The sequence below is a fragment of the Watersipora subatra genome, chromosome 9 (assembly GCF_963576615.1).
Source record: "Watersipora subatra chromosome 9, tzWatSuba1.1, whole genome shotgun sequence".
In the NCBI taxonomy this organism is placed as follows: Eukaryota; Metazoa; Bryozoa; class Gymnolaemata; order Cheilostomatida; family Watersiporidae; genus Watersipora; species Watersipora subatra.
In genome coordinates this window covers 62,232,165-62,259,538 of record NC_088716.1, presented here as the reverse complement: position 1 = coordinate 62,259,538, position 27,374 = coordinate 62,232,165, and the positions used below count along the sequence as shown (strand labels likewise).

The 27,374-nt window shown below is 37.4% G+C and overlaps 2 protein-coding genes across 2 annotated transcripts; both read right to left on the bottom strand.

Moving 5' to 3' along the window:
* Window positions 1-6,803: 6,803 nt before the first annotated feature.
* On the bottom strand, window positions 6,804-9,610 carry LOC137403612 (large ribosomal subunit protein uL18-like). The gene is made up of 7 exons (XM_068089584.1): window positions 9,538-9,610; window positions 9,104-9,292; window positions 8,845-9,027; window positions 8,472-8,626; window positions 7,727-7,835; window positions 7,213-7,370; window positions 6,804-6,969 (listed from the first exon to the last, which is right to left on the bottom strand). The coding sequence occupies exons 1-7, from the start codon at window positions 9,538-9,540 to the stop codon at window positions 6,873-6,875; spliced, it is 894 nt and encodes a 297-aa protein (XP_067945685.1). The 5' UTR covers window positions 9,541-9,610; the 3' UTR covers window positions 6,804-6,872.
* A 2,690-nt stretch (window positions 9,611-12,300) lies between these two features.
* On the bottom strand, window positions 12,301-26,112 carry LOC137404467 (synaptotagmin-1-like). Its single transcript, XM_068090679.1, has 9 exons — window positions 26,078-26,112; window positions 23,242-23,457; window positions 20,236-20,605; window positions 19,437-19,581; window positions 19,132-19,273; window positions 18,332-18,547; window positions 16,928-17,054; window positions 13,439-13,584; window positions 12,301-12,846 (listed from the first exon to the last, which is right to left on the bottom strand). The coding sequence occupies exons 2-9, from the start codon at window positions 23,422-23,424 to the stop codon at window positions 12,631-12,633; spliced, it is 1,545 nt and encodes a 514-aa protein (XP_067946780.1). The 5' UTR covers window positions 23,425-23,457; window positions 26,078-26,112; the 3' UTR covers window positions 12,301-12,630.
* Between the last annotated feature and the right edge of the window lie 1,262 nt (window positions 26,113-27,374).

Below are 27,374 nucleotides of genomic sequence, written 5' to 3'. Positions count from 1 at the left end.
ATAGTGCAACTCCGAAGCACTGCGCATCATGGAAACGTAGTGAATGACTGCTAAATTTGAACTCGGCGAAAATTCTGCTAAATCATATGCTGAAAAAAGATTTGTATGGCAAGGTGAACAAAATCATCACATTCCACTCCAGGGCAATCGTATCCTGAGGATGCACTGTATAACATTAATCAAAAACGCTATTGACATTTCCGTACAAATAAATGGTCTATATTTTGTAAATACCTGTTTGCACCAATTAACTTGACGACTGAAAAAAAACCATCTCTACGCAACACGTTAACATTCTAGAGGAAATAGGTTCTATTGGCTTTACCTACGCATTCAGTAGCCAACATCTATCACCAACACCATCTATCACCAACAACATCTGGTGAAGGTCACGTCATTCATGAAGCATTTATAAAGCAGATGGTAGTTGCCATTCCCTGCAGCCAGCTACAGAATAAAAAGCAGAATACATTTACCAAATGATAATAAATGCGTAATGAATGGCTTTTGCTAAGGATGAAGTAGATCAGAGTATTGGTATAGGTATCATCAGCCACATAGTCAGTAGCAGAACTGAAGACTCATCATATCTATAGTACTTACAGAAAACTAGGATAATTCAATTCAGCAAGTTTATGTCTTTTCATTTACAGTGGTGATACAAATTATGGAACCGCCTTTGAGTTTTAGTACATAATGCGCTATAATGGCTCTCACATTAGTTATATTCAGTCCAGATATGAAAAGTTATATATCATTAGAAAGGAAATTTTATCAGCTGTCGCATTGTTTAATTTTTTTCTGCATCCAAACATAATTCCATCGCTAGTGCAATTAAAAGTGCAACTAGTCAGGGTGTCTCATAACAAGTCATTTTTTTCAAAAACAGTAGTCTGGTGAATGATGTCTAGAATTTCCAAATTCTTTGATCTGCCCAGTTTAACAATCATTTAAAACAACAATTGCATTGAGTGAGACGTTGTGCATTACGCAACATCACCCAAATAGTATTGAAAAGTCCTGCTCTCAGTAAAAGTCATTCTAATAACTTCATCATCATGCCTCAACATCTCACGAAAGAAAAGCGTGCTGTAATAATTCACCTTCATCAACGAGGGAAATCGCAGAGGGAAATTGCAAGGGAGGTAGATTGCTCTAAGAAAGGTGTATTTACAACAATCTGCAGATGGAAGGAAACTGGTCAAGTTGAAGAAAGGGCTGGTAGGGGAAGGAAAAAGCTAGCAACAGATCGAGTGACCAGACGCCTAGTGAGACTTTCTTTGGTTGATAGACATTTAACCAGTCTTCTGCTAGCCAAAAAGTTAAAAGAATCAACAGGTACAGAGTTAGCATCATCAACTGTTTGCAAATCATTGAGAGATAATGGCTTACGAGGCTGTAAAGCTCGTAGAAAACCTTTGTTATCATCTCGACAAAGAAAGGCTTGTCTCCAATGGGCAAAAGATCACGTGAATTGGTCACCAGAAAACTGGAGAGCAGTATTATTCAGCGATGAGAGCACACTTACTGTGCAAAATCACTCTGGCAACAATTATGTAAGAAGGAGACCTGGTGAAGAGTTTAAACCAGAATGTATTGTACCTACGATAAAGCATCCCACGTCAGTAATTGTGTGGGGTTGTTTCTCCGCTGCTGGTCCTGGTAGATTACTTTTGTTGATGGTATGACGAATGCAGAAAAATATTGTGGAGTACTACAGAGTGTGAGGATACCATCTGCTAGAAGTGTGTTTGATAAAGAGTGGCTGTTCCAGCAAGATAATGCTCTATGCCACACAGCCAGAAGAGTAAAGAAGTGGTTTGCTGACAATAACGTTAACACTCTGACTTGGCCTGCTCAGTCACTAGACCTTGACCCAATTAAAAATTTGTGGAGCAGAATAGGCAATCTCGTAACTAAAAAAAAACCATCTAATAAAAGAAGATTGATGGAGCTTATTGTGCACTTCTGGCATCGAATAGTGACGCCTGAAGAGCTTCAGACGTTGACAGATAGTATGCTCAGGCGCTGCCGAGCAGTGATTGAGAACAAAGACTGGCCAACCAAGTATTGATCATCTTAAGGACCAAAACAGGTCTTTTCAAAGCTACAAAACCCTGTCTTTAAGTTAATTCACAATAAAAGCCATTTCAAAGAAAAGAAATATGTTATTTTATGACTTTTGGTCGGACACTATTTAATAGAAATGACAACTGTACAGTAACTCTCTGACAGCTTTCAGTAAACCTCTAATAATATTTTTATAGAATATACAATGTGGTTTTAATTTAAATTCATCAAAAAGCCAACATTGTGACGATTCAAATGATATATAATTTTTTATAGTTATGTAAAATTTTGATTGTAGAAAAAATAAACACAACTCAGAATTCATTGCTATGTAACGAAAATTAGAGGCGGTTCCATAATTTGTATCACCACTGTATTATCAAACTAGTTAAATACAAGAACTACTTTATACCTTTATAACAACTGTTGAAAAATTGGACGTATAAAAATATATTCCTAGCCACCTTCATTTCAATACGAAGATGATAAGTCAATATCGAGAATTTTATGACATTCAGTAAATGGAATCCAACAAAAGCATGTTTTAGTTGTGATTTAACTCATTCGCACCCAGGCACGAGTTAACTCGCATATTTATAGCGTTGCTTTGCACCGAACGCGAGTTAACTCTCGTCTGAAATTTGCCAACTCCTTGCATCGTTATTTTTCAATTATAAAAGAATAATGTTGATTAGTTAAAAAGAAAAATTTCTGGCCAATCAGACAAACTTATGCCTCTATGACGTCTCCGACAAAAGTTATAACCAAATTAGTACACCCATCTCAGTTTCTACCAGAACCGGAAATCATCATGCCGACTTGAAATTTTATCGTTCGTGATAATTATTTTTCAACTCCAGAAGTAAATATGCAGATTCATAAGTGGTAAGACATTGAAAGACTGCATAAATCAAATCAAAACATTATTTTTAGTGTTTCAAAGTTTTTATTAGCTTTTAATTTTGCCAATTTGAATCGTTATGCTCGAATAAAAATGCACTCTTCACGCTGCCAGCCGTAGTCGGACTAACGTTATCTTTCAGTTTCAATAGGATCATATTGATTCTTAGAGCTGTCTATGAAGTCTGAAAAGTCAAGAACAGAGTTATTGAACATATTTTTATTATTTGGAACATTTTCATGATGTTTTATTTGAGTTATATTGGCATATAGATTTGCTATGATTTTTTTTGAAGGATGATGCTCATGAGGAAAAGTTCAAAGTTAGTTTCATGATTTTCAGGTTCATGACTAACTGCATATGTATAAATAATAATCATAAATATATATTGTCTGTAATAAATGAGTAATTTCAGTCAAACTTTGTATATTTTGTAATTCTTATGGTGCAAATCTAACTTTGTTTCAGCAAATGACAATTTTTTTTAAATTGGAAATTTCCTGAAACTACCTTTTTTGAGGCACGGATCTACATATAAGGGATACAAGGTGTCTATATGAATGTAATATATTTTGAAAGAGGATACTTGGTTGGTTCTTTTGAAATTTGATTGAATAAATTATCAAGTCCGTCTCCCATAGTAGTAATTTGAATTACGACAATTTTCTAAAAAATTAGCAGTATCTGGGGCTAATTGCCTAGAAATTCTTCTGGTGCGAATGAGTTAATAGGATGAAGGCGTATAGGTAAGGGATAAACAAAAGCCATTTCATGGATAGTGTGCCATCCTCAATCTATTCCTTTGAGACCGCGTTATTAAACAGTAGCGTGGCTATGAGCACCACCATTACCTCGTATCAAAACCTATGCAACATCCACGTTACTAGGTTGTGTGTTGTTTTTTGATATGCTGTATACTTTATTTGTTGCTTAGTATTGTTTTATATATTTAATTTGAAATTGCTAGTAAAATATCGCTTTCTCTTGACTTGTAGAGAGAAAAGTAATGATGGCATATACTCGAATGAAAACAATATACTGCTCCATCATATTCAGTTGAGAGTTGACATTGACTAAAACATTATAGACCTCCGCGTTTCATCCGTACGTGTCAATTGATATGCTACACCAATATAGTCATTATGATATTCATTATGTAATGTACTTCATCCTGTTTATTTATTATTTAATATTTTCCGACAAATCATACTCCCATGCGCAGCATTAAGAATCATGGGAGTCGGAACAATGCACATACACGGTAGACAGTTTTAATTCACTCGAATCAACAGATTTATGTTACAACTCGAACCCAAAAGATCAAAATTTTTATCATTCACAATTTCAAAGAAGATAAACCCACAATTTCAATGAGTTTCATCACCCTTGCCCAGCACTAGTATGCATCCTTGTATAGAAGAGGTATGGCCAGCAGGTAGTTTGTACAAAAGCAAAAGAGTGCAAAAATGCATTGTAACTTTAAAACTTACCAAAAACTTCTTGAGACAAACAGTGATACTAAGAATACAACTTCAACAGATAGTTAGTTGACAACCTCACCATGCTTCAACAAATGGCAAAAGCCGGGAGGGATGTATCTTAAAGGTTAACACGCAACAAAATTCACATTACCGTTATTTGATATGAAAAGATTCACCATGTCTTACTATGTTGTGTTGTAGATGCAAAATATGTGGAAAGGTGATTACAAGGTCTTAAAAGCTCATAAAAAAACAGAAAATCGCAGCCACACGAGACCGCCGTAGTTTAGATTCCCTTTTCAAAACGGCTCAAATGTGATGTAGTTGTGAGAGATGGTTTCTGTTTACACTTTCTTGCAACCTTATTTGTCAAAATATTTTCACAAATATACTTCACGCATTCAATAAAACTATGTCTATTGTTCTTACGCGTCTGTTTTATTGTCAATGTAAAGCTTTCATTTTTAGCACTGAAATCTTATAACTTACCGTAAAAAATCGTTAAACTTTTTAGCCTTACCTTGAAGGAGTACATATCATTGTCTGATAATAATGACGAGCCTGTTGGTCACCTGTGATAATCGAAAAGTGCTGCAAAAATTATTTGCCAAGTATTGGGTCACATGATCAAAGAACGACTTGACGATTGAATAATGTCAAAACAAAACTGTAAAGCAGCGAGCATCTATATTTGATAAGGGGTCTTCAGTAAAACCCGAAGTGTTTGTCATAAACTAGTACTACGATAAGTTTTATATTGAGCTTTGTATTGGCCTTTCAATTTACGTGAGAACATACGTGACAAGACGATAACCAAATTTCATGGTTACGTCATCGAAATAAAGAGATTCCAATCTACAGCCGCTTTTCGTTTCTGCGCTTTTAAGAGCTTGTAATCAAATTTCCACATATTTGGCACTTACAACACAACAGAGTAAGACATGGTGAATCGTTTGATACCAAATAACTGTTATGTGAATTGTGTTGCAAGTCAACCTTTAAAGAAAATTTTGTTCGAGTGTATGTGAATACTGTACTCACTGTGAATGGTCAAGCAGTCGAATCTAGTAATCTATCCTTTAAAATCATATCGAGGTAGAAACAGCAGCACCCTGCATAACAAAATGAAGAAATCTTATAAAAGCTGCATCCATCTTCGTTCTATTCTCTGACAAGTCAGAGTAAACTATGAATCAGTTAGTACCATATCATCAGCTGTTCAGAGAGCTGGGTTTAGTAGCAGGTTATAGATCATCACAATTATAGTCGATAAGAATACTAACACAGCCATGAGTGTCTATAGACACCTACCTGTAAGAGTAGGGTATCATCACAGGAGACACTGTAATACGAAGAATAATATTAGCAGTTTGTTCTTGATCAAACATACAACTGTCTACATACTATTCAATAGAGGGGTGGTCAAACTGCAAGTCATTAATTCGAATTAAGCTACTTTCATCACAACCTTCAACGTGATGAGAGAGATGTACGGACAAGTCAATCATCGAGCATTTATGAAGATTTGGTAAAATGATACGCGGTCAGTCACTAGAGGTTTCCTTGATAGGTGTTACAGGATTGCTCAACTAAATGTTTGCTCCCCGCGCAAAAAATAATCAAATAAATTCTTGTTATAAGAGATGACAAACAGAACACACAAAACAGATGACTAATTAACTTGGTAAATGTAAGTATGTAAATTTTAAGCTTGCAACTGAGTGACATGATAGTTACACCAATGTAAATTTTATATAGTTTCATTATGGCCATTTCCATTATCAATTGGCAAACCCAAAGAACAGACTGAAGAGAAGGTCATAGAAGATATGTACAGATTAGCATGATTACGGATCATCTTGTTCTAACAGTACCATCCGATGTGTTTACATAGTCACCTGTAAGTTAATGTAATGATAGTCTCCTGATAGTCTGTAATATGCACCGCAGATATTGCTCCAAAAGTGACAGGAATTACTTCATCAAGCTAGTGTAAGGTTGTGCACACAGACTGGCAGTCAATTCAGCATCTCTTTCAATCTACTGGTAAGATTCTTTCCAAGTGTTGCAAACAATGAAGCACTTCATTAGTCATGCACATGGTAAGTAAAGTGCTAACCTGCAAATGTGTTATGGACGCTTTCAAATTGCACATAACTAAAACAATACACATTATCAATATATTTTAATAGGTGAAAATATTTCTAAAAATGAATTTCACTGTTGATCTTTCGATGGGATTAGATTCAAAATGAAGTTAAAGAACTTACCTACTATAGTAGATGATACCAAAGAGGAATGATGATACCTATGAAATGATAGGAAAAATGAAGCAAAATAAATCAAGGAAAGCCTTTTCATATCTTTATTTGGTCACCAATCTCAATTATGTAAACCAAACAGAACCGCATCAACCGATATTACGCATCTCCAGCAGCAACCTTTTTGAGCCATGCTTCCTTCTTTTGCTTCACTCTGTCTTTGCGCTGTGCCAGATTCATCTTAGCGCGGTTCCACCTAAATAGATGGATATTGAGAAGCCAGATTGTTACAATCGCAGTAAAGGTTGTTGTAGAATGTTAGATAATCGACTGAAAAAGCACATTTAATGCGCATGCTTGTGAACTAAATGTGTATGGAAAAAGTCTTGGAAAACTAATGTTAGACAGGTTTGCTTCGCACACTCAGACCTAATTTTAAAAACCATTCATGATGGCACCGACAAGCCCAAAACTTTAGGAGATTAGATATTGGCCATACCTCTTTGTCTTAACCTCCTTTTTGGGAGCTGGCTTGGGAGCAGGGTCAGCCCTGATGGCAGCGTGTGTCTTTTTGTAAAGGTCTTCCAAACCATCTGCACTGACGCCAAGTTTGATGTATTTCCCAAACTGCCGTTGATAAGCCTCACTATCTTCATCCTATGTAAACGCTAGATCAGTGAGCAACTACCGCATGTATGACACCTAAGAACCAACAGAGTTAAATAATACCAAACATAAAATCGGTAAGCAGCATAAACAGTATTTGATAAACTATGCCACTCAGATTTACGAAGTAATTGTCACTGCAGTCAAATAAAAAAGATTGATAACATTTGCTAATGAACTTTACGACGCAAGTGCTACTGTAATCACTCGTTTCATGTTTGAGAAATGCGGGTAATAAAATTGTTTTATTTCCACAATTTGAATGAACAACAGTGCAAATTGGCAAAAATTCACCATTAAACATTGCAAGAAGCAATCCTTCAAAACACGCAAGTATATTGACAAACCTGAAGATGTCTCATGTATTCAGCAACATGGCCACCCATTATATGACTTCTGTGCACATCGGCATCGAGCTTATCGCTATCAGCATCGTATCCAGGAAACCTCTTGACACTAAATTGGGAAAACATTGATAGAGACAAGGACATATCATTGTTTTACAGGGAAGGTATGCATTGCATCGGACATAAGCTCCCCCAATGCAATCTATGATGCATTCTAATGGCTATTTTTAAATTGTAACAAATCTATGATGCATTCTAATGGCTATGTTCAAATTGTATCAATCTATGATGCATTCTAATGGCTATGTTCAAATTGTAACAAACAAAAATTAAAGAAAAGCATCATCGGTCAATTTAGTCAATGGTACACTCAGCCCTACACAATGTCAATGGTACACTAAGTCCTACACAATGTCAATGGTACACTCAGTCCTACACAATGTCAATGGTACACTCAGTCCTACACAATGTCAATGGTACACTCAGTCCGAACGGCGTTGAATGATAATATTCCTCAGCATATCAATCACCTCAATTATGGCATCAGTACAATATTCACGCCTGGTGAAATTCAATCAGTTCTACTAAATTATATGAACTATAGCGGTTATAGCAATTTACTTATAGCAAGTCTACTATAAGTAATCTACAAAGCCGTACCATCTTAAAAACTGCCTAAATCAGCAGTGGAAAAAAAATTTATAATTGAAAAATACATTTACAAATGAACAGCGTTCAGGCACACCTGTGAGGTATGTCGAGACCTCCATCAGCAGCACCCTTCATAGCACCGAAAACCCTGGCACCAGTGGTTGTTCTAACTAGGCCAACATCTAGGAAAGCTCTAAAAGGAGCCGACTCATCTTCCAAAGCTTCCACATTGTATTCATCACCATCAACCTATTACAACAGTATGAGCAAATGTAACTGCAATATAGGGTGAACGATGAGAAAAATGATAATATTTTGCAAAATTGTAGAAATAAATAAGCAATGGCTGTATTGCAATAGAACTGAACATGTTTACAAAATTATTTTAAGTGTCATGCAGTTTTATAGGTGCTACAATTAATGCTAAAACTCCATTAATTTAAGCGAAGATAAATGGCAGACATTACCTCTTCTTGTCCTTTGTACAGACCATCCAACTTGTATTTCTGAAGCAATCGTCTGGTCAAAAGCAATCCCGTGCAGTAAGCAGCGGCGTAGTTAGTCAACCCTACCTTCAAGCCATATCTCGGGAGCTCATGAGCATATGCAGCACATATGATAACGTCTCCTTCGATCTTGGCGTAAGCTACCTAAAATTACCGAGTTCAATTAAGGCATGCTAACTTTAAAACCAAGACACAAACAATACGTTAAGTGTATTATTACCTGACAAATGATATCCTTGTTAGTAAATCGAACAATCAATCTATATTTAGGTGTATTGTACTTGTTCTTTTCCTGAACTACAAGTCGACGACGAGCATAGTAGTCAGTCTTTCCTTCACGCCTTCTTCTGAATTTCACTTGAAACCTCTTGAAGTAGGCTTTGTTCTTGACAACTTTAACAAAACCTGGCTGCAAAGTAGCAAACAGGAATAAGTCAAAACGAATGTATATAAACGATGCCTTGTAAAACACCAAATGAACGAAGACGAAAGATATTGGCACAATCAATGAAAGAAAACGATTTATAAGTATATTCGTAATCGTTTAACATCGAAGAATCTTTTAAGGGTAAAAATAAAATAAACATGTGCACTACTTTACAAACAACTGATATTATTAATACGATTATAGCTACAGTTGTAAACAGCACACACCATGGTTATGTAGTCGTTTTTTGTGAGCTTGTTAACGTAGCATCGGTTTGGGGCTGGCTTTAGCCGGAAAAGGCCGTTTGAAATTTAGTGTGCCAACATATGCGTATTGCAGATAGTTAGGTTTTCTCTTTTTACGATCTAATTTCGGGAAAAGAAATTAGTAGACCGATGATAAGTGTTTTTCAAGAAAGGACAACTTCTTCCTAGTAGATCAATAATTTGCTAATCCAAAAATGCATCTTATATGTACATGTGTAGCCTTTTGAAACTTAAAACAAGCATATTTATTAAAAAAATTAGCTTATATTTGAGAGAAAATAAAACCTAGCAAATAATAAATAAAAACTACAAATAATAGCCACTAACAACACTTTCTGAGCAATATTATTTACAAAACTTAAATCAGAATAAGAATTATTGCAATGGTGTTATGGGTGACATGCAAAATTGTTTTATTAAATGCTCACTATAGAAAATGAGAATGATAGGCATACTTGCACTTGCAACCACTTACTTTGTTTATCAGATGCACTTCATTTGTCTTCTTAAATTGGGGCCAACATTTGCCATGATGAAAACTTCAGTATAATTCTTGCAGCCAGCTCAAAAATATATTTTCGCAATATAATGATTTGCACTATTAGCCAAACAACCACCAGCGTATGCAGTATTTATGTATAGATATACTTATGCATTTATGGTTTACTACGATATACGAGAAAAAAAAGCATTTTTGGTTACAATGTGCAAATAGGTTTTATATAAAATTACAGAAGAGACTCTAGTTTTTTCAATTGTCTCTATTTTAAATCATGGAGCCAATTACCTACTTTGAAAAATTGTTAGGCCATCAGCTCTCTATCTGGTTGTTTTTCACTTTGAGGATTATTTTAGAAATTAAATTGGAAGATATGCTACAACAGTTGTTCTCTTTTATCCTTATTTATGCAGCTTATCAGGGTCACCTCTGAAAACTAAAATGAGCATACTGGTCATAGCCATTTTATCAATGCCCTTTTATTATAACCATTTAATCATAGCCATTTTATTAAAGCCATTTTAGCATAGCCAATTGTATCATAGCCATTTGCATCATAGCCATTTGTACCACAGCCATTTGCATCATTGACTTGTATTATAGCCATTTGTATCATAGCCCTTTGCATCATTGACTTGTATTATAGCCATTTGTATCATAGCCCTTTGCATTATTGACTTGTATTATAGCCTTTTTATCATAGACATTTGTATCATAACCATTTTTAGCATAGCCATTTGTATCACAGCCATTTGCATCATTGACTTGTATCATAGACATTTGTATAATAGTACTTTGTATCATAGCCATTTGTATCATATGCATTTGTATCACAGCCATTTGCATCATTGACTTTTTTATAACAGCCATTTTTGTCACAGCCGTTTGTATCATAGCCTTGTAAATCCGCAAGACTATAGCATTTGTTCAAACAACATTGGTGCATTACCTGGTGTATTCTTGTTTGTTTATTGTTTGTTTTTTGTTTGCGTTGAGTATCATACATTCGCACTCTGTACACACAATGTCTTAGCCAAAAGAGATGGCATGATACCAAAACTTTAACAGATGTTTTAGCATGGTTGTGGCGCCCTTGGCTCAAGTAATTGTAAAACTGGCGCATTGGTAGATTGATAAATTTTATTGATGTTTTGTTACTATATTGGCATATAGATTAAGCGATATAGTAAGTAAGTTATCTAATACATGTATCACATCTAAATGATTAGTGATTGGCTGGTGTATGTACATTGCATCTGTTGCAGTAACATTCTCTCACCAGTAGACCAGCTGTGAAAGGCCATTCAATCATAGCTGTTCTGTGACAATCAATTTTTGCTAACTTTTTAACAAAAGTTTATACTACCTGGCAATTAAGCCATCACTATGTATATTTGTCACTTGCTGCACTGAGTGTACGCTATTAGCCTTTGATGGTCAGATACAAATGCGCAGCGAAGGTAAAGGACTTTAGCAAAGTTTAGTAGAATAAAGTTGTTACTAGCCAGTTTCAGTTCTGTATCAGCCAAATCTCAATATTGCCTCTTATAAGAAGAAGGGCTAGACCCTGTTTTATTAGTATAAATTGGAGTCGAAACATTCCATTCACTGTTTAGTTGCTGTTAGTTGGCCAGTAAGATATATAATTCCATATAAACAAAAACTCATCCAGGTTTTTTACAAAATTTTCATCCACATCAGCTGGGATACTTTGTACCTTCTAGTATTTATAAATGCTACTGGGCTGCCTTGCCTCTAGTTTTAAGCTATCTGGCTGTTACTTTTGCTAATATTATGTTTGTTTTGTTATAAGTTTGATGTATTACCTCGTCATAACACAATAAAGACCTCGCCATCTCACTTCACCAAAGTGATATGAAGTTATAAGTGATAATACATAGTGGAACGGTTGGCTGTTGAAGGGTCATGAGGCGTGGTAGGAGATTGAGAAGGAATGACAATTCTTCCATTTGCGGTGTCAGCAGAGAATGAGACTTGGCCAACGTGACACACACGTGCACACACACACGTGCACACACACATGCACACACACATGCACACACACGTGCACACACACATGCACACACACTTGAAACAGCTGCACTTACTAGAAACATTGGAGTTTCTTATAAGGTAACCTAAGCTTATATACAATGAGAATTGGTATATTCATTCTACCTTCAATATTCCAACCTCAAGCTCACGAGTTTTGTTTGTGAATTTCTATTTGATAAGTAAGAATATAGTCAACAAATGGGTACAGTGATTAGCACAGTTATTCACATTTGTACAAATATAATAAATATTAGTTATAAACCACTCAGCAGTCATCAAGTTGATTGACTTATCATGCTGAGACTCTGACAAAATAGAAATTAGCAACTTTTAACTAAACTATAACACAGACAAATAACCCCTAATTTTGTTTCAAATAGATAACGTTACTACGCATTTCGATGAGAATTTATTATAAAACCCACTAGTGAACTACTCCTGAGATGTGTTTGGTAGATATAAATGAAGAAGGTGGTTTAACAACTTTGCACCCTTTCTTACTACCTAAGGGTGAAGGGAGGGCCAGGCTTTGCTTGCACTGGTATGAGGTGAATGCAATGCCACATCGTGACTGGCTGTTCTATGTTTGGGTTGTTCATGAGTAGCCAATGACCACACTCGGTATCACTAGTTCCACTACCAAGTATCGTGTATCCAATAGTGTGCTGAGACTTATCTGGTAACTCTTCGCATAGCTCTATCAGCAGCTTGCTCGTCTGTAACAGTAACGATGATGTTAAAATACATATGCTAGAGTAAATGAGAGGGATGCTAGTGGCCGCTAGTAGAAGGAATAAAGTGTGAGTGTTGAATACAACTTGAAACAGCGATATATGACAATAATGAGACGCTGCTGAAGGTGCATAGCTGACTCTTTGTTCAGAAGTTTAACTGGGAGAATTAGTCAGAACAATTGCATCTGTTTTAATATTAGACTGCTATTACTTTCTGGAGATTTCCTGTATAGATGTTGTTGAAGTCTTAACGATTGTTATATTTCCTGTATAGATGTTGTTGAAGTCTTAACGATTGTTATATTTTTTGTATAGATGTTGTTGTGAAGTCTTAACAATCGATATATTTCCTGTATAGGTGTTGTTTAAGTCTTAACAATTGTTATCTTTCTTGCATAGATGTTGTTGAAGTCTTTACGATTGTTATATTTCCTGTATAGAAGTTGTTAAGGCTTTAACTGTCAAAAAGGATTTGTCAAAGCTCTAGTCGAGAGAATAAAAGTGCCCTAGCCATAGAACAAAGTCTATTTATTGTACAGGACGTAGTCGTCTACTCCTTCCTATTTGTACTTACTTGCAGACCCTGGCAGGAGCTGTGGAATACTAGTGACTGATCAGGAAGCTGCAGCTGAGAGGTGCCATTCTTTACCGGAAAGGTCTTCGTTTTTCTTTTTATAGCTTCTTCTTCATGGGATACCAGTGTGATATTCATATATAAAACTGCAAGTCATAAGATACCAGTGTGATATTCATATATAAAACTGCAAGTCATAAGATACCAGTGTGATATTCATATATAAAACTGCAAGTCATAAGATACCAGTGTGATATTCATATATAAAACTGCAAGTCATAAGATACCAGTGTGATATTCATATATAAAACTGCAAGTCATAAGATACCAGTGTGATATTCATATATAAAACTGCAAGTCATAAGATACCAGTGTGATATTCATATATAAAACTGCAAGTCATAAGATACCAGTGTGATATTCATATATAAAACTGCAAGTCATAAGATACCAGTGTGATATTCATATATAAAACTGCAAGTCATATCGTTACACTATAAATTATTGGTTATTAAAGCAAATCATGCTAGATTTTATCAAAAAGTATCAACATTTTTCTATTATTTGCGATTGTTGTTGATGTTTGAGGTGATCTGACTGTCAGGATGTCTCAAGATTAAAATTCCCAAAACACCGCGGTTAAAAAAAAAAGTGCCAAAATGACGCCATTAGTTGCTATAGTTGTTGTTGGCTATTGTGTTCAAGTTGGAGCGTCACACATCTCTCTTCTGTCGTTCTCTTTGAAACTATAGTCATCAGAATCGCACTATCACTTGAGCAGTGAGCAATTTAGCCGCGATCAAGTTTTATCAATTTTAATCTTGCAACATCCCGGGAGTCAGACCACCCCAAACATCTACCGGGAGTCAGACCACCCCAAGCATCTACCGGGAGTCAGACCACCCCAAGCATCTACCGGGAGTCAGACCACCCCAAACATCTACCGGGAGTCAGACCACCCCAAACATCTACCGGGAGTCAGACCACCCCAAGCATCTACCGGGAGTCAGACCACCCCAAGCATCCCGGGAGTCAGACCACCCCAAGCATCCCGGCAGTCAGACCACTTCAAGCATCTACCGGGAGTCAGAACACCCCAAACATCCCGGGAGTCGGACCACCCCAAACATCTACCGGGAGTCAGATCACCCCAAGCATCCCGGGAGTCAGACCACCCCAAGCATCCCGGCATTCAGACCACCTCAAGCATCTACCGGGAGTCAGACCACCCCAAACATCCCGGGAGTCGGACCACCCCAAACATCTACCGGGAGTCAGACCACCCCAAGCATCCCGGGAGTCAGACCACCCCAAGCATCCCGGGAGTCAGACCACCCCAAGCATCTACCGGGAGTCAGACCACCCCAAACATCACGGGAGTCAGACCACCCCAAACATCCCGGCAGTCAGACCACCTCAAACATCCCGGGAGTCAGACCACCCCAAACATCTACCGGGAGTCAGACCACCTCAAACATCCCGGGAGTCAGACCACCCCAAGCATCCCGGGAGTCAGATCACCTCAAACATCCCGGGAGTCAGACCACCTCAAACATCCCGGGAGTCAGACCACCTCAAACATCCCGGGAGTCAGATCACCCCAAGCATCCCGGGAGTCAGACCACCCCAAGCATCCCGGCAGTCAGACCACCCCAAACATCTACCGGGAGTCAGACCACCCCAAACATCACGGGAGTCAGACCACCCCAAACATCCCGGCAGTCAGACCACCTCAAACATCCCGGGAGTCAGACCACCTCAAACATCCCGGGAGTCAGACCACCTCAAACATCCCGGGAGTCAGATCACCTCAAGCATCCAAAACAATCGTAAATGATAAAAAGATATCAATACTTTTGGATAAAATCTAAAATGTTGTGTAAGTTCATCTAGATAACCAATGTAATCATTTATTTATTAACAGGCTAAGTATTAGCTCTCATTGTAAACTAGTTTAAGATAACTGAAGAGGTCAAGTGACAGCTAGCACGCCTTCTCTCTTATGGTTGAGTAACAGCAATAAATACTGTATTCAATACTGAGAGATCTCATTGACCAGCTTTTCATGGTCGTTCACTGCATTTTCTTAGTTCAGCAATACACAGTGAGAGAATGTTGAGGTCTGTTTGCTTAGTTTAGCAATACACAATGAGAGAATGTTGAAGTCTGTTTGCTTAGTTTAGCAATACACAATGAGAGAATGTTGAGGTCTGTTTGCTTACTTTAGCAATACACAATGAGAGAATGTTGAAGTCTGTTTGCTTAGTTTAGCAATACACAATGAGAGAATGTTGAGGTCTGTTTGCTTAGTTTAACAATACACAATGAGAGAATGTTGAGGTTTGTTTGCTTAGTTTAGCAATACACAATGAGAGAATGTTGAGGTCTATTTGCTTAGTTTAGCAATACACAATGCGAGAATGCTGAGGTCTGTTTGCTTAGTTTAGCAATACACATTGAGAGAATGTTGAGGTCTGTTTGCTTAGTTTAGCAATACACAATGAGAGAATGTTGAGGTCTATTTGCTTAGTTTAGCAATACACATTGAGAGAATGTTGAGGTTTGTTTGCTTAGTTTAGCAATACACAATGAGAGAATGTTGAGGTCTATTTGCTTAGTTTAGCAATTCACAATGAGAGAATGTTGAGGTCTATTTGCTTAGTTTAGCAATACACAATGAGAGAATGTTGAGGTTTGTTTGCTTAGTTTAGCAATTCACAATGAGAGAATGTTGAGGTCTATTTGCTTAGTTTAGCAATACACAATGAGAGAATGTTGAGGTCTGTTTGCTTAGTTTAGCAATACACAATGAGAGAATGTTGAGGTCTGTTTGCTTAGTTTAGCAATACACAATGAGAGAATGTTGAAGTCTGTTTGCTTAGTTTAGCAATACACAATGAGAGAATGTTGAGGTCTGTTTGCTTAGTTTAGCAATACACAATGAGAGAATGTTGAAGTCTGTTTGCTTAGTTTAGCAATACACAATGAGAGAATGTTGAGGTCTGTTTGCTTAGTTTAGAAATACACAATGAGAGAATGTTGAAGTCTGTTTGCTTAGTTTAGCAATACACAATGAGAGAATGTTGAGGTCTATTTGCTTAGTTTAGCAATACACAATGCGAGAATGCTGAGGTCTGTTTGCTTAGTTTAGCAATACACATTGAGAGAATGTTGAGGTTTGTTTGCTTAGTTTAGCAATACACAATGAGAGAATGTTGAGGTCTATTTGCTTAGTTTAGCAATACACATTGAGAGAATGTTGAGGTTTGTTTGCTTAGTTTAGCAATACACAATGAGAGAATGTTGAGGTCTGTTTGCTTAGTTTAGCAATACACAATGAGAGAATGTTGAGGTCTGTTTGCTTAGTTTAGCAATACACAATGAGAGAATGTTGAGGTCTGTTTTAAATTGACAGAACTTCCAGCAAGCTGCCAGAAATAATAAATAATAGGTTTATTTAATTCTGTTGAATCAGCGCCATCTTCATACCTTTAGATTTGTACAGTGGAGATGTCTGTAGTTTTAGGGAACGCAACTCCAATAGTCTGATATTCACCGTGTCAAGAGAGGTGTCAAGCATCAAGCTGACTTTAACGTCAGCGCATGAGCTCGCAGGCTATAAATAATTCAATGAATTTTCAGACAGAGTCTAAGTAGTAAACAACAGCGTATGGTTAGATTTGGAACAAATCTTGTTCAAACTTCACCAATGATGACTGAAATGAGGCATGAGAGGCTTTCTTAAACATTTTTCATCGTGTATCATCGGCTAAAGCTGTTGTATTTTAAGTAACTAATCATTAGGTTGTCAATTTAATTTTAACCAAAGAGCCTTTTGAACTCTGACCAACCCTTGACTGAGTAATTAGGTTTAATACTCCCCAAGGCTCTAACATCTCATCAATTCACTAGAAATCTTCAAGAGTTCAGCAGCATGGTTATGCAGATGTAGGTGGAAGAACGCCTCACAGTCCTGAGGCACACGCTATAGTGTTTTTCAGCATTTATTCGAATACGCTTGTATCCATACAGACATTCCATCAGGCCATGAACAACTGCACTAGAGACGGCCGGTCATGCAAATTAAATCTTCAGAGTGAAAGGTCAAATCAAAAACTTTGCAAAACAACAAAGCAAGACTGATAATTTGAACAGCTGTATTACAGTGAATGTAAAGCGCTTATCAACAACAGCAATACAGAAGACAGCTGCTCGGGTAAATATGAACAGTTACTGGCGCAGGAAGCTTATCCGATGGAGAAGCAAGAGGCATGATATGAGGCAAAGGGTAGAACTGGATCAGAAATGGATGACTAGCTAACTTCTTCCCAGAATGCTGAAGATTTATTGGTGAAATTAAAAGGGTTTGTCTAGTTTTACTTTTGCAGCCAATTTTCAAGAACTTCTTTATCGAACTTGCAGAAAATGTTAAGAACAAACAAATGTGATCAAATGTACAAATTTTGCTTGTTGCTTCTGTCATAATCAATCATTGCATAGTTTCAAGAAGAATGCTAATGCTGCCGCCTGGCTAAAAAAGATGACCTTATTACAGTTTACTGCGTTAGCCAACAATCAGTGGAGCAAATTTGTAAATACGCATGCATGAAAACGGGTAAAATTTCAATAATTCAGCTGAAATGCTATGAAAGAGCATCTTTTCAGGACAGACTGTTTTAGGGTGTTTTATTAAGATTCTAAAATGGCAGTCAGAAGCTGGTTGTTATCCAAAACAACCAGCTGATGGTATTTTTAGGATGGTCCCTACAATACTGAAGCAGTCTAGGATAAAAGTAATCCAATAGCAGGATGCTGCCATTATTGGCAGCATGTTATCAGTCACGCTTTAGTACGCGTGCATGATATTGGTGGCGGCAATGACCTTGAACTAACCTGGTGGTCGTAGTCAAGAATATTAGACCAGGTTCTATAGGCATCGGTGATGAGGAGAGGGTGGAGCTCAGCACATATCTCACCAACTAGTTTTTGCCTAGCATAGTGATCTCTGGTAAAGACTTGGAGGGTAATAGAGGCTGTAGCTAACTCACTATCCTCCACACAGAATATGAACCTCTCATTGAATACCGGGTTGGCAGTTGTCTTACATATCTTCAAAACAGCAAATACTATCTGAAGTCTGAATTTTTAAATAATCAGCCATTTCCTTGCAGCTTTCTTTAAGATGCCTGATATAAGGCACAAAAATAGCAATAAATCTGCTATTTGTATAAACATCAAACAATATCCAGCTTTTAATTAAATACTTGAAGTTACGGAATAATCAAATATAACAATCTTAGCGTGTCACCGTCGTTACGGATGGAGGGCCATACAATAGAGGTACACCCGTAGCCATACAATAGAGGTACTCAACACGAGTATATAATAGAGGTACAGTAGAGCATAAAATTATAGAGGCAAACAATAGAGATAAACAATAGAGGCATACCATGGAGGCATACAATAGAGTTAACCAACAGCTTATCAAAAACATGAAATAAGGGTTACAAATACTTTTAAAGATGAAAAATTTGTTGATCATTTGAGAGCACTGTAAAAGTTATCTGCCATTTGCGCAATTTTGGCTCAATTTTTTTCCAAATTTTATTTCTATAAATGCTATTCATTTATCATAATATACAGTAACGCTAATCTCAAAAATACGTAATTCAGCTAATAATAGTCTAGCATACCTTTGTTTGTTTCTTTGGATCATGGTCATTGCAGTCGCTGGCAAATGTTTTTATGAATGTGTCTGGAAGACTGGAATTGACGCCAAAATCGATGTCCAATTCTCTAGCTTGTATAATGTGCAGCACTAACTGTTTCTCATCTCTGTAATAAACGCACATGTCTACTAGATCATTCCATTTCAACTGCATCCTCAACATACTCTACCATTTGCTAAGTTACGCAAGTATGGCGATTGTGTCTATGTGTCTCATGGACGCTACCTGAGGTGTTGTAGTAAATACTCTAAGTGTCTAATAAATGTTACCTGTGGTATTGTAGTGAGTATTCTACTTGTCCTAACTCGGCGTCACTGGAGCAGAGGTGTAGCAGGGCAAGAGAGTCATCAAGCGATTTACACGACTCACTCCGACTCGAGGTGGATTCGCTACTAACCTGTGAATCCCTCATTTCTAAAACATGATAGAGCTTATTAAAGAATGCAAAAGCAAAAAGCAACAGTCTAGTAATATTTATACTATTTCAAGAAGCTATGTAAATTTTTGTTTGATAGAATTGTAGTGAGGGCAAGGTTATTCATCATAATACCTACAGTAATTGCTGGAAGATACACAGGTACTTTGTTTAGCATCATGGCTCAAAAGGAAATCAATAGCATAGGAGACAAGTCTCTGGGCTACACTCTACAGAGAAACAATTTCAGGCAAAGGTACGTGTTGCCATTAGAATGTCACCATAGAGAAATTAATTGTCAATCTGGTAAAAAGAAAAGTTTCTTTCTGTTGAACAGAAGCATATGGATGAAGGAAAATCAGATAAAATAAAGGAACGTAGCTATAAGCAGCAAAATGTGCTTTTTATTTCTAATTAGTACTGCAGGAACATACATGATTAACTTGGAACACCTAAGGTTCAACCTTGGTGTCTTCCAACCAAGGAAAAAAGACATTTTATCAGCTTTCAACAGCTCTAGTCAGCGAAGTGGTGATAAAGAAGGCATAGTGCTGTAGAAAACTGTCTCCAACTAACAGGCAATAGAACCACAAAAACCTTTAAACTGGGAAGTCAATCAGCCAGCTCTTCACTAACGGCGTGACTTTCCTCACCTGGTTGCAACTCAGACGAGTGCTGACTGCAGGCACTCCAAGCACCTGATTCGTTGCCTGAGATGTCACTAGACTCCTCATATATTGTGTAGCTCGTGTGAAATGTGTAGCCATTTGGCCTATCGCTGTGACTTTTACTGCGAGCTTTGGGTACTACTGGATACGAGGACTTCAACACTGTCATGTCGAGGTTATCTTCTGATGAGTCGCTTCTACTCAGGCTATTATTCTGCTGAGAGTATTGCAATCCTTCCTTGCTGACAGATACTGGCAGTTGAGTAATGGTGATGCCTCTTTCTACCGCATCATATCCGACGTAGTCTCCTCGCTGCATCCTTAGCATCAAGTCAGACTCTTGAGAAACGATGTTCTACAGAGGAATGTCAAGAGGAACTGAGAACTCTGTGATGACGATGGCTGACAAATATGGAAATGGCAATTAGATAAGTGCATATCTTAAAAGCTGTTCATAATGAACGCCCTCAAGGGAAATTTAGCAAGTTTTTAACATAATGTAACTTTGTTAGAAGGCAGCGTGCTAACAAGGAGGTGTTGTTTGTGGGGTTAGCAAAGTCACATGACTCGATCTCTCTGATGGCTGATTTGTATTTCCAAGGTCAGACAAATTCGTAACAGCTAAAGAGTATACATGTACAAAGATAGACTTTATTATTCTAGTTATGGAAAGATATAGAGTGTGTATATTCTCTACGGTCATTTTTACATCAGCTCATTTGTTGTGTAGAACCGGTCTAGTAACACCCCCTCTATACTACAGATACAATGCTCTCAGGCATTTAGCAAATCAGCGTGTCCTGGTGTTTTTGTAAACAAAGAAAAGACAAGTCATAAATATCGGAGCTGAACAAATGAAGCTGTTACTGGCAATGAGTCAACTTTCAACAGAGATTGGTTTTGTTTAATAAAACAAAATAAAAATTTTTGAATGTGAAAGCATAATTAAGGTATAATATGTTTCTGTTTTACTTTCGAATGGAGTTCATCAGAGCTTATTAAATTTCTGTTATAGCAACAACAACTCATTGTAAATTAATATCAGCTATTAAAACCAAAGGCAATCTTTTTTGGAATGCTGTTATACTAATAACATTGGGTAAATATTCACATTTCTATTTCAGGCTGCTAACTTCCTTTTATCTTAGCATTCACATGGGAATGCTCTACGCTTCTGGCTTGTAACGAACTTTATAGAATAGATGAGTCCTTATTGGTGAGCCATGCCTGTGTCTATCAGCTAATTGTTAGAATCTTCATAACACTCTATGAAGATAATCTGGTTGGTGAGATAGCCTGTTGCAGAATTGATTCTACATGCCTAACCTTTCATGACAGATATATGATCCTTCTAACAGTAGTGATAGCATGAACCATATACATAGTATGTATGTATAGTGTTCTATAGTATTCTGTAGTATTCAATAGTAGTCTAAAGTAGTCTATAGTATTCTAAAGTGCAGGTCCTAGACATTATGTTAAATAAGTAGGTATGCGGTGAGTTATTGAATACTTATTGGGAAGTTGACTTGCTAAAAATATTGAAGTTACAGGTGAGTTTTCAGTTAGGCATATGACTATTTAAGTGTGGGCAATTCCTTGAAGACTGACTATGCTGTCTCCTTAGCTTACTATAAGCAGAGTGTGTGTGTGTTTTATGAGTCATTGCTGCACAGACAATGACTCTGTGATCTTAACTGGACATATCTGAGCAGTGTCAAGGAATTCTCAACAGCTGAAGACATGCCCAGTTTCAAAAAGAAATTTAGGTTGGATGCTGTTCCTGTCACTACCAGGAGGCCTTTTTTAGGAATTGAACCCAAACCTGTTGTTTTCAGAGTCATTGTTACCCAAACAATGACTCTGTAAAATTGGCTGGACATGTCTGAGTCTAGTGGGAAGAGACCATCAACAGTTGGAGACATGCCCTGTTTCAGACAGCCTGTTAAGGTTGGATAATGTTCGTGTCACTACCATGGGCCTTTTTTGGAAACTGAACCCCAACATCTTGTTTGTTGCCTAGACCACTAGCGAGCACTAGGTACTTGTTATGCCTAGATCACTAGCGACCACTAGGTACTTGTTATGCCTAGATCACTAGCGACCACTAGGTGCTTGTTATGCCTAGACTACTAGCGACCACTAGGTACTTGTTATGCCTAGACCACTAGCGACCACTAGGTACTTGTTATGCCTAGACCATTAGCAACCACTAGGTACTTGTTATGCCTAAACCATTAGCAACCACTAGGTACTTGTTATGCCTAAACCATTAGTGACCACTAGGTACTTGTTATGCCTAGTCCATCAGTGACCACTAGGTACTTGTTATGCCTAGTCCACCAGTGACCACTAGGTACTTGTTATGGTTAGACCACTAGCGATCACTAGGTACTTGTTATGCCTAGACCACTAGCGACCACTAGGTGCTTGTTATGCCTAGATCACTAGCGAGCACTAGGTACTTGTTATGCCTAGACCACTAGCTACCACTAGGTACTTGTTATGCCTAGACCACTAGCGACCACTAGGTACTTGTTATGCCTAGACCACTAGCGACCACTAGGTACTTATTATGCCTAGACCACTAGCGACCACTAGGTACTTGTTATGCCTAGACTACTAGCGACCACTAGGTACTTGTTATGCCTAGATCACTAGCGACCACTAGGTACTTGTTATGCCTAGACCACTAGCGACCACTAGGTACTTGTTATGCCTAAACCACTAGGTCATGGTTGCTCTAAGTAACTTGAAACGTAACACATTTATAGCAGAATAAAATAGATCGTTAGAAAGAAGAATTTATCATCTGTACATTGATAATAAATAAAATACTCACAGTTGATCCGCCTTGATACTAGGAGCTTTAAACCAAAGATAGTTTTGACTGTCTTATAAAAAGTTTTGGGTACCACCTGTTTGATAACTGAGTAGCCATATGGTACTCGGTGGGTTATCAACCTAATAAAAATAACTTATTTCAATCACCTTGTTGTAAGTCTTTGGTCCACCATCATTAGCCTTGGAGGCCTTTGCAATCAGCCCAGCCAGCCGCTGAGATGTGTTACTGTTGAGACAGAACTTACAGATGAGACATGTTAGCATTATGAGAAAGCCCGTCACAACCACAGCTATAATCCCTCCATATAAAGCGGTCTGTTCGGCTGACATGTTACCTCAAACTTTTCATCAACGATGTCTGGACTAAAAAAACAAGTTAGAGTAAGTCTAGTTTAGCATGTAACTGTCTAGTGTAGCATGTAACTGCCTAGTGTAGCATATAACTGTCTAGAGTAACAGGTAACTGTCTAGTTTAGCATGTAACTGTCTAGTGCCACATATAACTGTCTAGTGTAACTTGTAACTGTCTGGTGTAACATGTAACTGTCTGGTGTAATATGTAATTGTTTAGTGTAATATGTAACTGTCTAGTGTAGCATGTAACTGTCTAGAGTAACATGTAACTGTCTAGTGTAACATGTAACTGTCTGGTGTAACATGTAACTATCTAGTGTAACATGTAACTGTCTGGTGTAACATGTAACTGTCTGGTGTAACATGTACCTGTCTAGAGTAGCATGTAACTATCTAGTGTAACATGTAACTGTCTCGTGTAACATGTAACTGTCTGGTGTAACATGTAACTGTCTGGTGTAATATGTAACTGTTTAGTGTAATATGTAACTGACTAGTGTAACTTCTAACTTTCTAGTGTAGCATGTAACAGTCTAGAGTAACATGTAACCGTCTAGTGTAGCATGTAACTGTCTAGAGTAGCATGTAACTGTCTAGTGTAACATGTAACTGTCTAGTGTAACATGTAACTGTCTAGAGTAGCATGTAACTGTCTAGTGTAACGTGTAACTGTCTGGTGTAACATGTAACTGTCTGATGTAATATGTAACTGTTTAGTGTAATATGTAACTGACTAGTGTAACTTCTAACTGTCTATTGTAACATGTGACTGTCTCGCGTAACACATACATGTAGCTGTCTTGAGTAAAATGTAATTATCAAACTTTTCGTTTATATACACACTTCAGAGACAGACCTAGACTAGAAGCATTTCATCGATGACGGGTTGTATGTCTGTACAAGCAGATTAATGACAGAACAGTTTTTCTATAACTCTAGTTTATGAGACTGGCAATTGATTCTTATGAATTCTGATATCAACATTAAACAAGCTAACTTAACTGAGGGCTGCCATCACAGACACCCTTATTTGTTCTGACTGATACAGACTGGGCCTTGTCCCTACATCAGAAATTGAGTGGTATACCGTACTGGACATTAAACAGCCCCTTAAATTGTCTCATACACATACTCCTAGACTACAATATGGTACAATATGCATATACAGTATATGTGAGAGGGTAACATATGGTTATACCCGCAATAGGGTACAGTATAATATTTATAGCAGCGGTAATAACAAATAAAAATTACAATACAACTCTCTGGCGGAAAACTCACACGCAAGCGTCACTTGTCTCTCATCTGTCATGAGAGCCACTTATCGCATCGAACAATCGTTCAGACACAGGACATTGTCCAGACATTTGAAAGTCTGGGGAAATGAAGTTCAAAGCACCGGGGTTTACTGTACTTTTTTGCTATATGGTTAACCTAACGCATACATGTTGAAGACGGGAGAAACCCTGACAACATGGACCTGTTTAGCTATTCTTAGTTTCAGATCAATCACAAAACATATAGCAAGCCGACTGTCTTTAAAGCTGCCTATTCCTGTGGGATGTCTTCAGGTATAATTGCTTTTATTAGCTTTTGTGACAAGCAAGATGATGATGGTTGTTTAGGCCTGCTAGGTAGTTCAGCCTATCATACGCAGCGTACCATCGAGTTACCTGCATTTTGGAAATTGGCCAGTAGGACCTCCAAGTTGAGTACAATGTATGTACTCAACTTGTCATTTATTATTGTGAATAAAAATGTTGTCTGCAAGTGTTGCTTGTAAGGATATGCTGGTATATAATATCTTATGCATGTACTCATAGCAACGACAAAGTATAGCAAGGATGAGGTATAGCAAGAATGAGGTATAGCAATGATGAAGTACAGCAAGAACGAAGTATAGCAATATTAAGGTATAGCAAGAATGAAGTATAGCAAAGACAAGGTATATAGCAAAAATGAAGCATTGCAAAGGTGAAGTATAACAAGGATGAAGTATAGCAAGGAAACGATATAGAAAGAATGAAGTATAGCGAGGACAAGGTATAGCAAGGCTGCGGTATAGCAAGGATAAGGTACAGCCTTCTTGGAATAATGAATTCTTAACCTACAAATGAACACTTTGCAACCAAATCTGAGCCCGACTCAGGTTGGCACACTTTGTATTGGTGTTATCTTACTCGTGCTCAAGACTTAGAGAGACATGAACATCTACTCGGAGTGACATGTAGTGACAAGTGCTCTCAAGTAGTAAAAATGTATTTTCTCCGACGTAGCTACTAATGTCACAAATGATTAATAAACTGGTTGTTACTGATTTCATGCTACACAACACTTCCTAAAACTCTGAATGCTCCATACCTAACAACTTATGACCTCTTAGCGGGAGATTATTATAGTGTAGGCGGAAAGAGGTGCATAAATAACTAGACAAAAAGACAGTAGAATGCTTATATTTTGAAAGAGAGGGCAACACATTACAACTATTCTCAAATAAAAAGTTGAATAAATGGGTGAATAAATAAAAGCTTCTCTTTCATCTGAGAAGAATAACTAGTGAGTGTTTACACTAGTTTTATGAACCAATGTGCACAAAGCTGCAGTAAGGCTGTCAGAGAAGGTAACCTACCCACAGACCTTTAGAGAGGAGTTGCAGTAGAGAGACTACTAGGCATTCTTTCAAGACTCTGTTAGTAGATCGCTAGTAGATGTCTAATATATGTCTAGTAGAGACTAGTATATGCCTAGTAGACGTCTAGCAGTAGACTGATAAATTGCTGATAAATCACAATTAGATTGCTAGGCTACTGAAGTAGAGTTACTTTGCTTTTAGTCTCGATTCAACTGGATCAACTGTTTATATTTGTATAGTTATTGATTGAAGCAGATGCCAACTTCATTCAAATCAGCACTGCAGCAGCAACTAAACAAAACACGGACTTCAGCTGGCATGAACTAAGGCTATTATCGATTGCATTGGCTTAAGGAATTGTCTTATCGATCACTTTCAGAGAGAATGAGTGTTGACAATTAGGTGAAGCTCATTAACAGTACACGTAATTGCATAGATTAGCTTAGTGGGTTTTATGGTTGAGTTCTCTATATTTATTTACTCAAATATGTTAAACTAGAATGAGTAGGGTCTTGCTGTCAGTTAGTTACATACCAGCACTTGACATTTGGAAGGAGCTCAAAATGAACAAAGAGGTGATAGAGGCGTTTTAGGCATATTAGCAAGGATCATACAACTGTTATGTAGTCTTTGAATATTTATGAAATAGCAGGCCAATGGCAGGTAATATTCAGAGAAGCAATGTGTGCTATTAGAGGTTGTTGAGTTTTACAAAAGACTCATAACAAACAGTTAACATGTCTTTAATATCTTTTATGCATTTAGAGTAGTCTGTAACAATATTTACATGCATTTAGAGTAGTCTAAAGTTGCTGGCTAGAAAAGAACTCGTTGGTCCTAAGAAGGCCACTAGTGGTGAAAAAAGAGCATGCAGCCTTAAATTTGTCATTCTGCTGAGTCAACAGTGCGGAGTAGCTCGTTGTGGCACCCCCAAATAGAGCTGTAAGTGGATCCATGGATCGATCTGTAGTGGCAATGGATAGACAAAAATTATACGCATTAATTAACTCCAATACTAATAAAACAAAATAACATATTATTTTGACCCACAGGCACACCAGCTTCATATCTCAAACAGTTTAAATTATATATTGAAAATATCTATTATTGAACATAGAAGTAATGACTACTCTCCGAGCATACAGAGTGCTAATGACTTATGGTATTTCTAATCAAATAGAGTTTAAAGATTGCACATAGGTCGTACTTGCAATTATGAGGGAGCAGAGTGCGCCTAATTAGTATCTTTTATACACTGCTTAAAATCGATTTGTGGCGCATTGTTATGAGCAGG

What these genes read in the sequence shown, in the direction of transcription:
- LOC137403612 (XM_068089584.1), bottom strand. An exon ending in ACAAGGATATCATTTGTCAG is followed by an intron (nt 9,028 to 9,103) that starts GTAATAATACAC and finishes CGGTAATTTTAG; the next exon opens with GTAGCTTACGCCAAGATCGA. An exon ending in AATACATGAGACATCTTCAG is followed by an intron (nt 7,371 to 7,726) that starts GTTTGTCAATAT and finishes GCGTTTACATAG; the next exon opens with GATGAAGATAGTGAGGCTTA.
- LOC137404467 (XM_068090679.1), bottom strand. Translation starts at nt 23,424, where the DNA reads ATGTCAGCCGAACAGACCGCTTTATATGGAGGGATTATAGCTGTGGTT. An exon ending in GACCAAAGACTTACAACAAG is followed by an intron (nt 20,606 to 23,241) that starts GTGATTGAAATA and finishes ATTCCTCTGTAG; the next exon opens with AACATCGTTTCTCAAGAGTC. An exon ending in GCTCCTGCCAGGGTCTGCAA is followed by an intron (nt 12,847 to 13,438) that starts GTAAGTACAAAT and finishes TTACTGTTACAG; the next exon opens with ACGAGCAAGCTGCTGATAGA.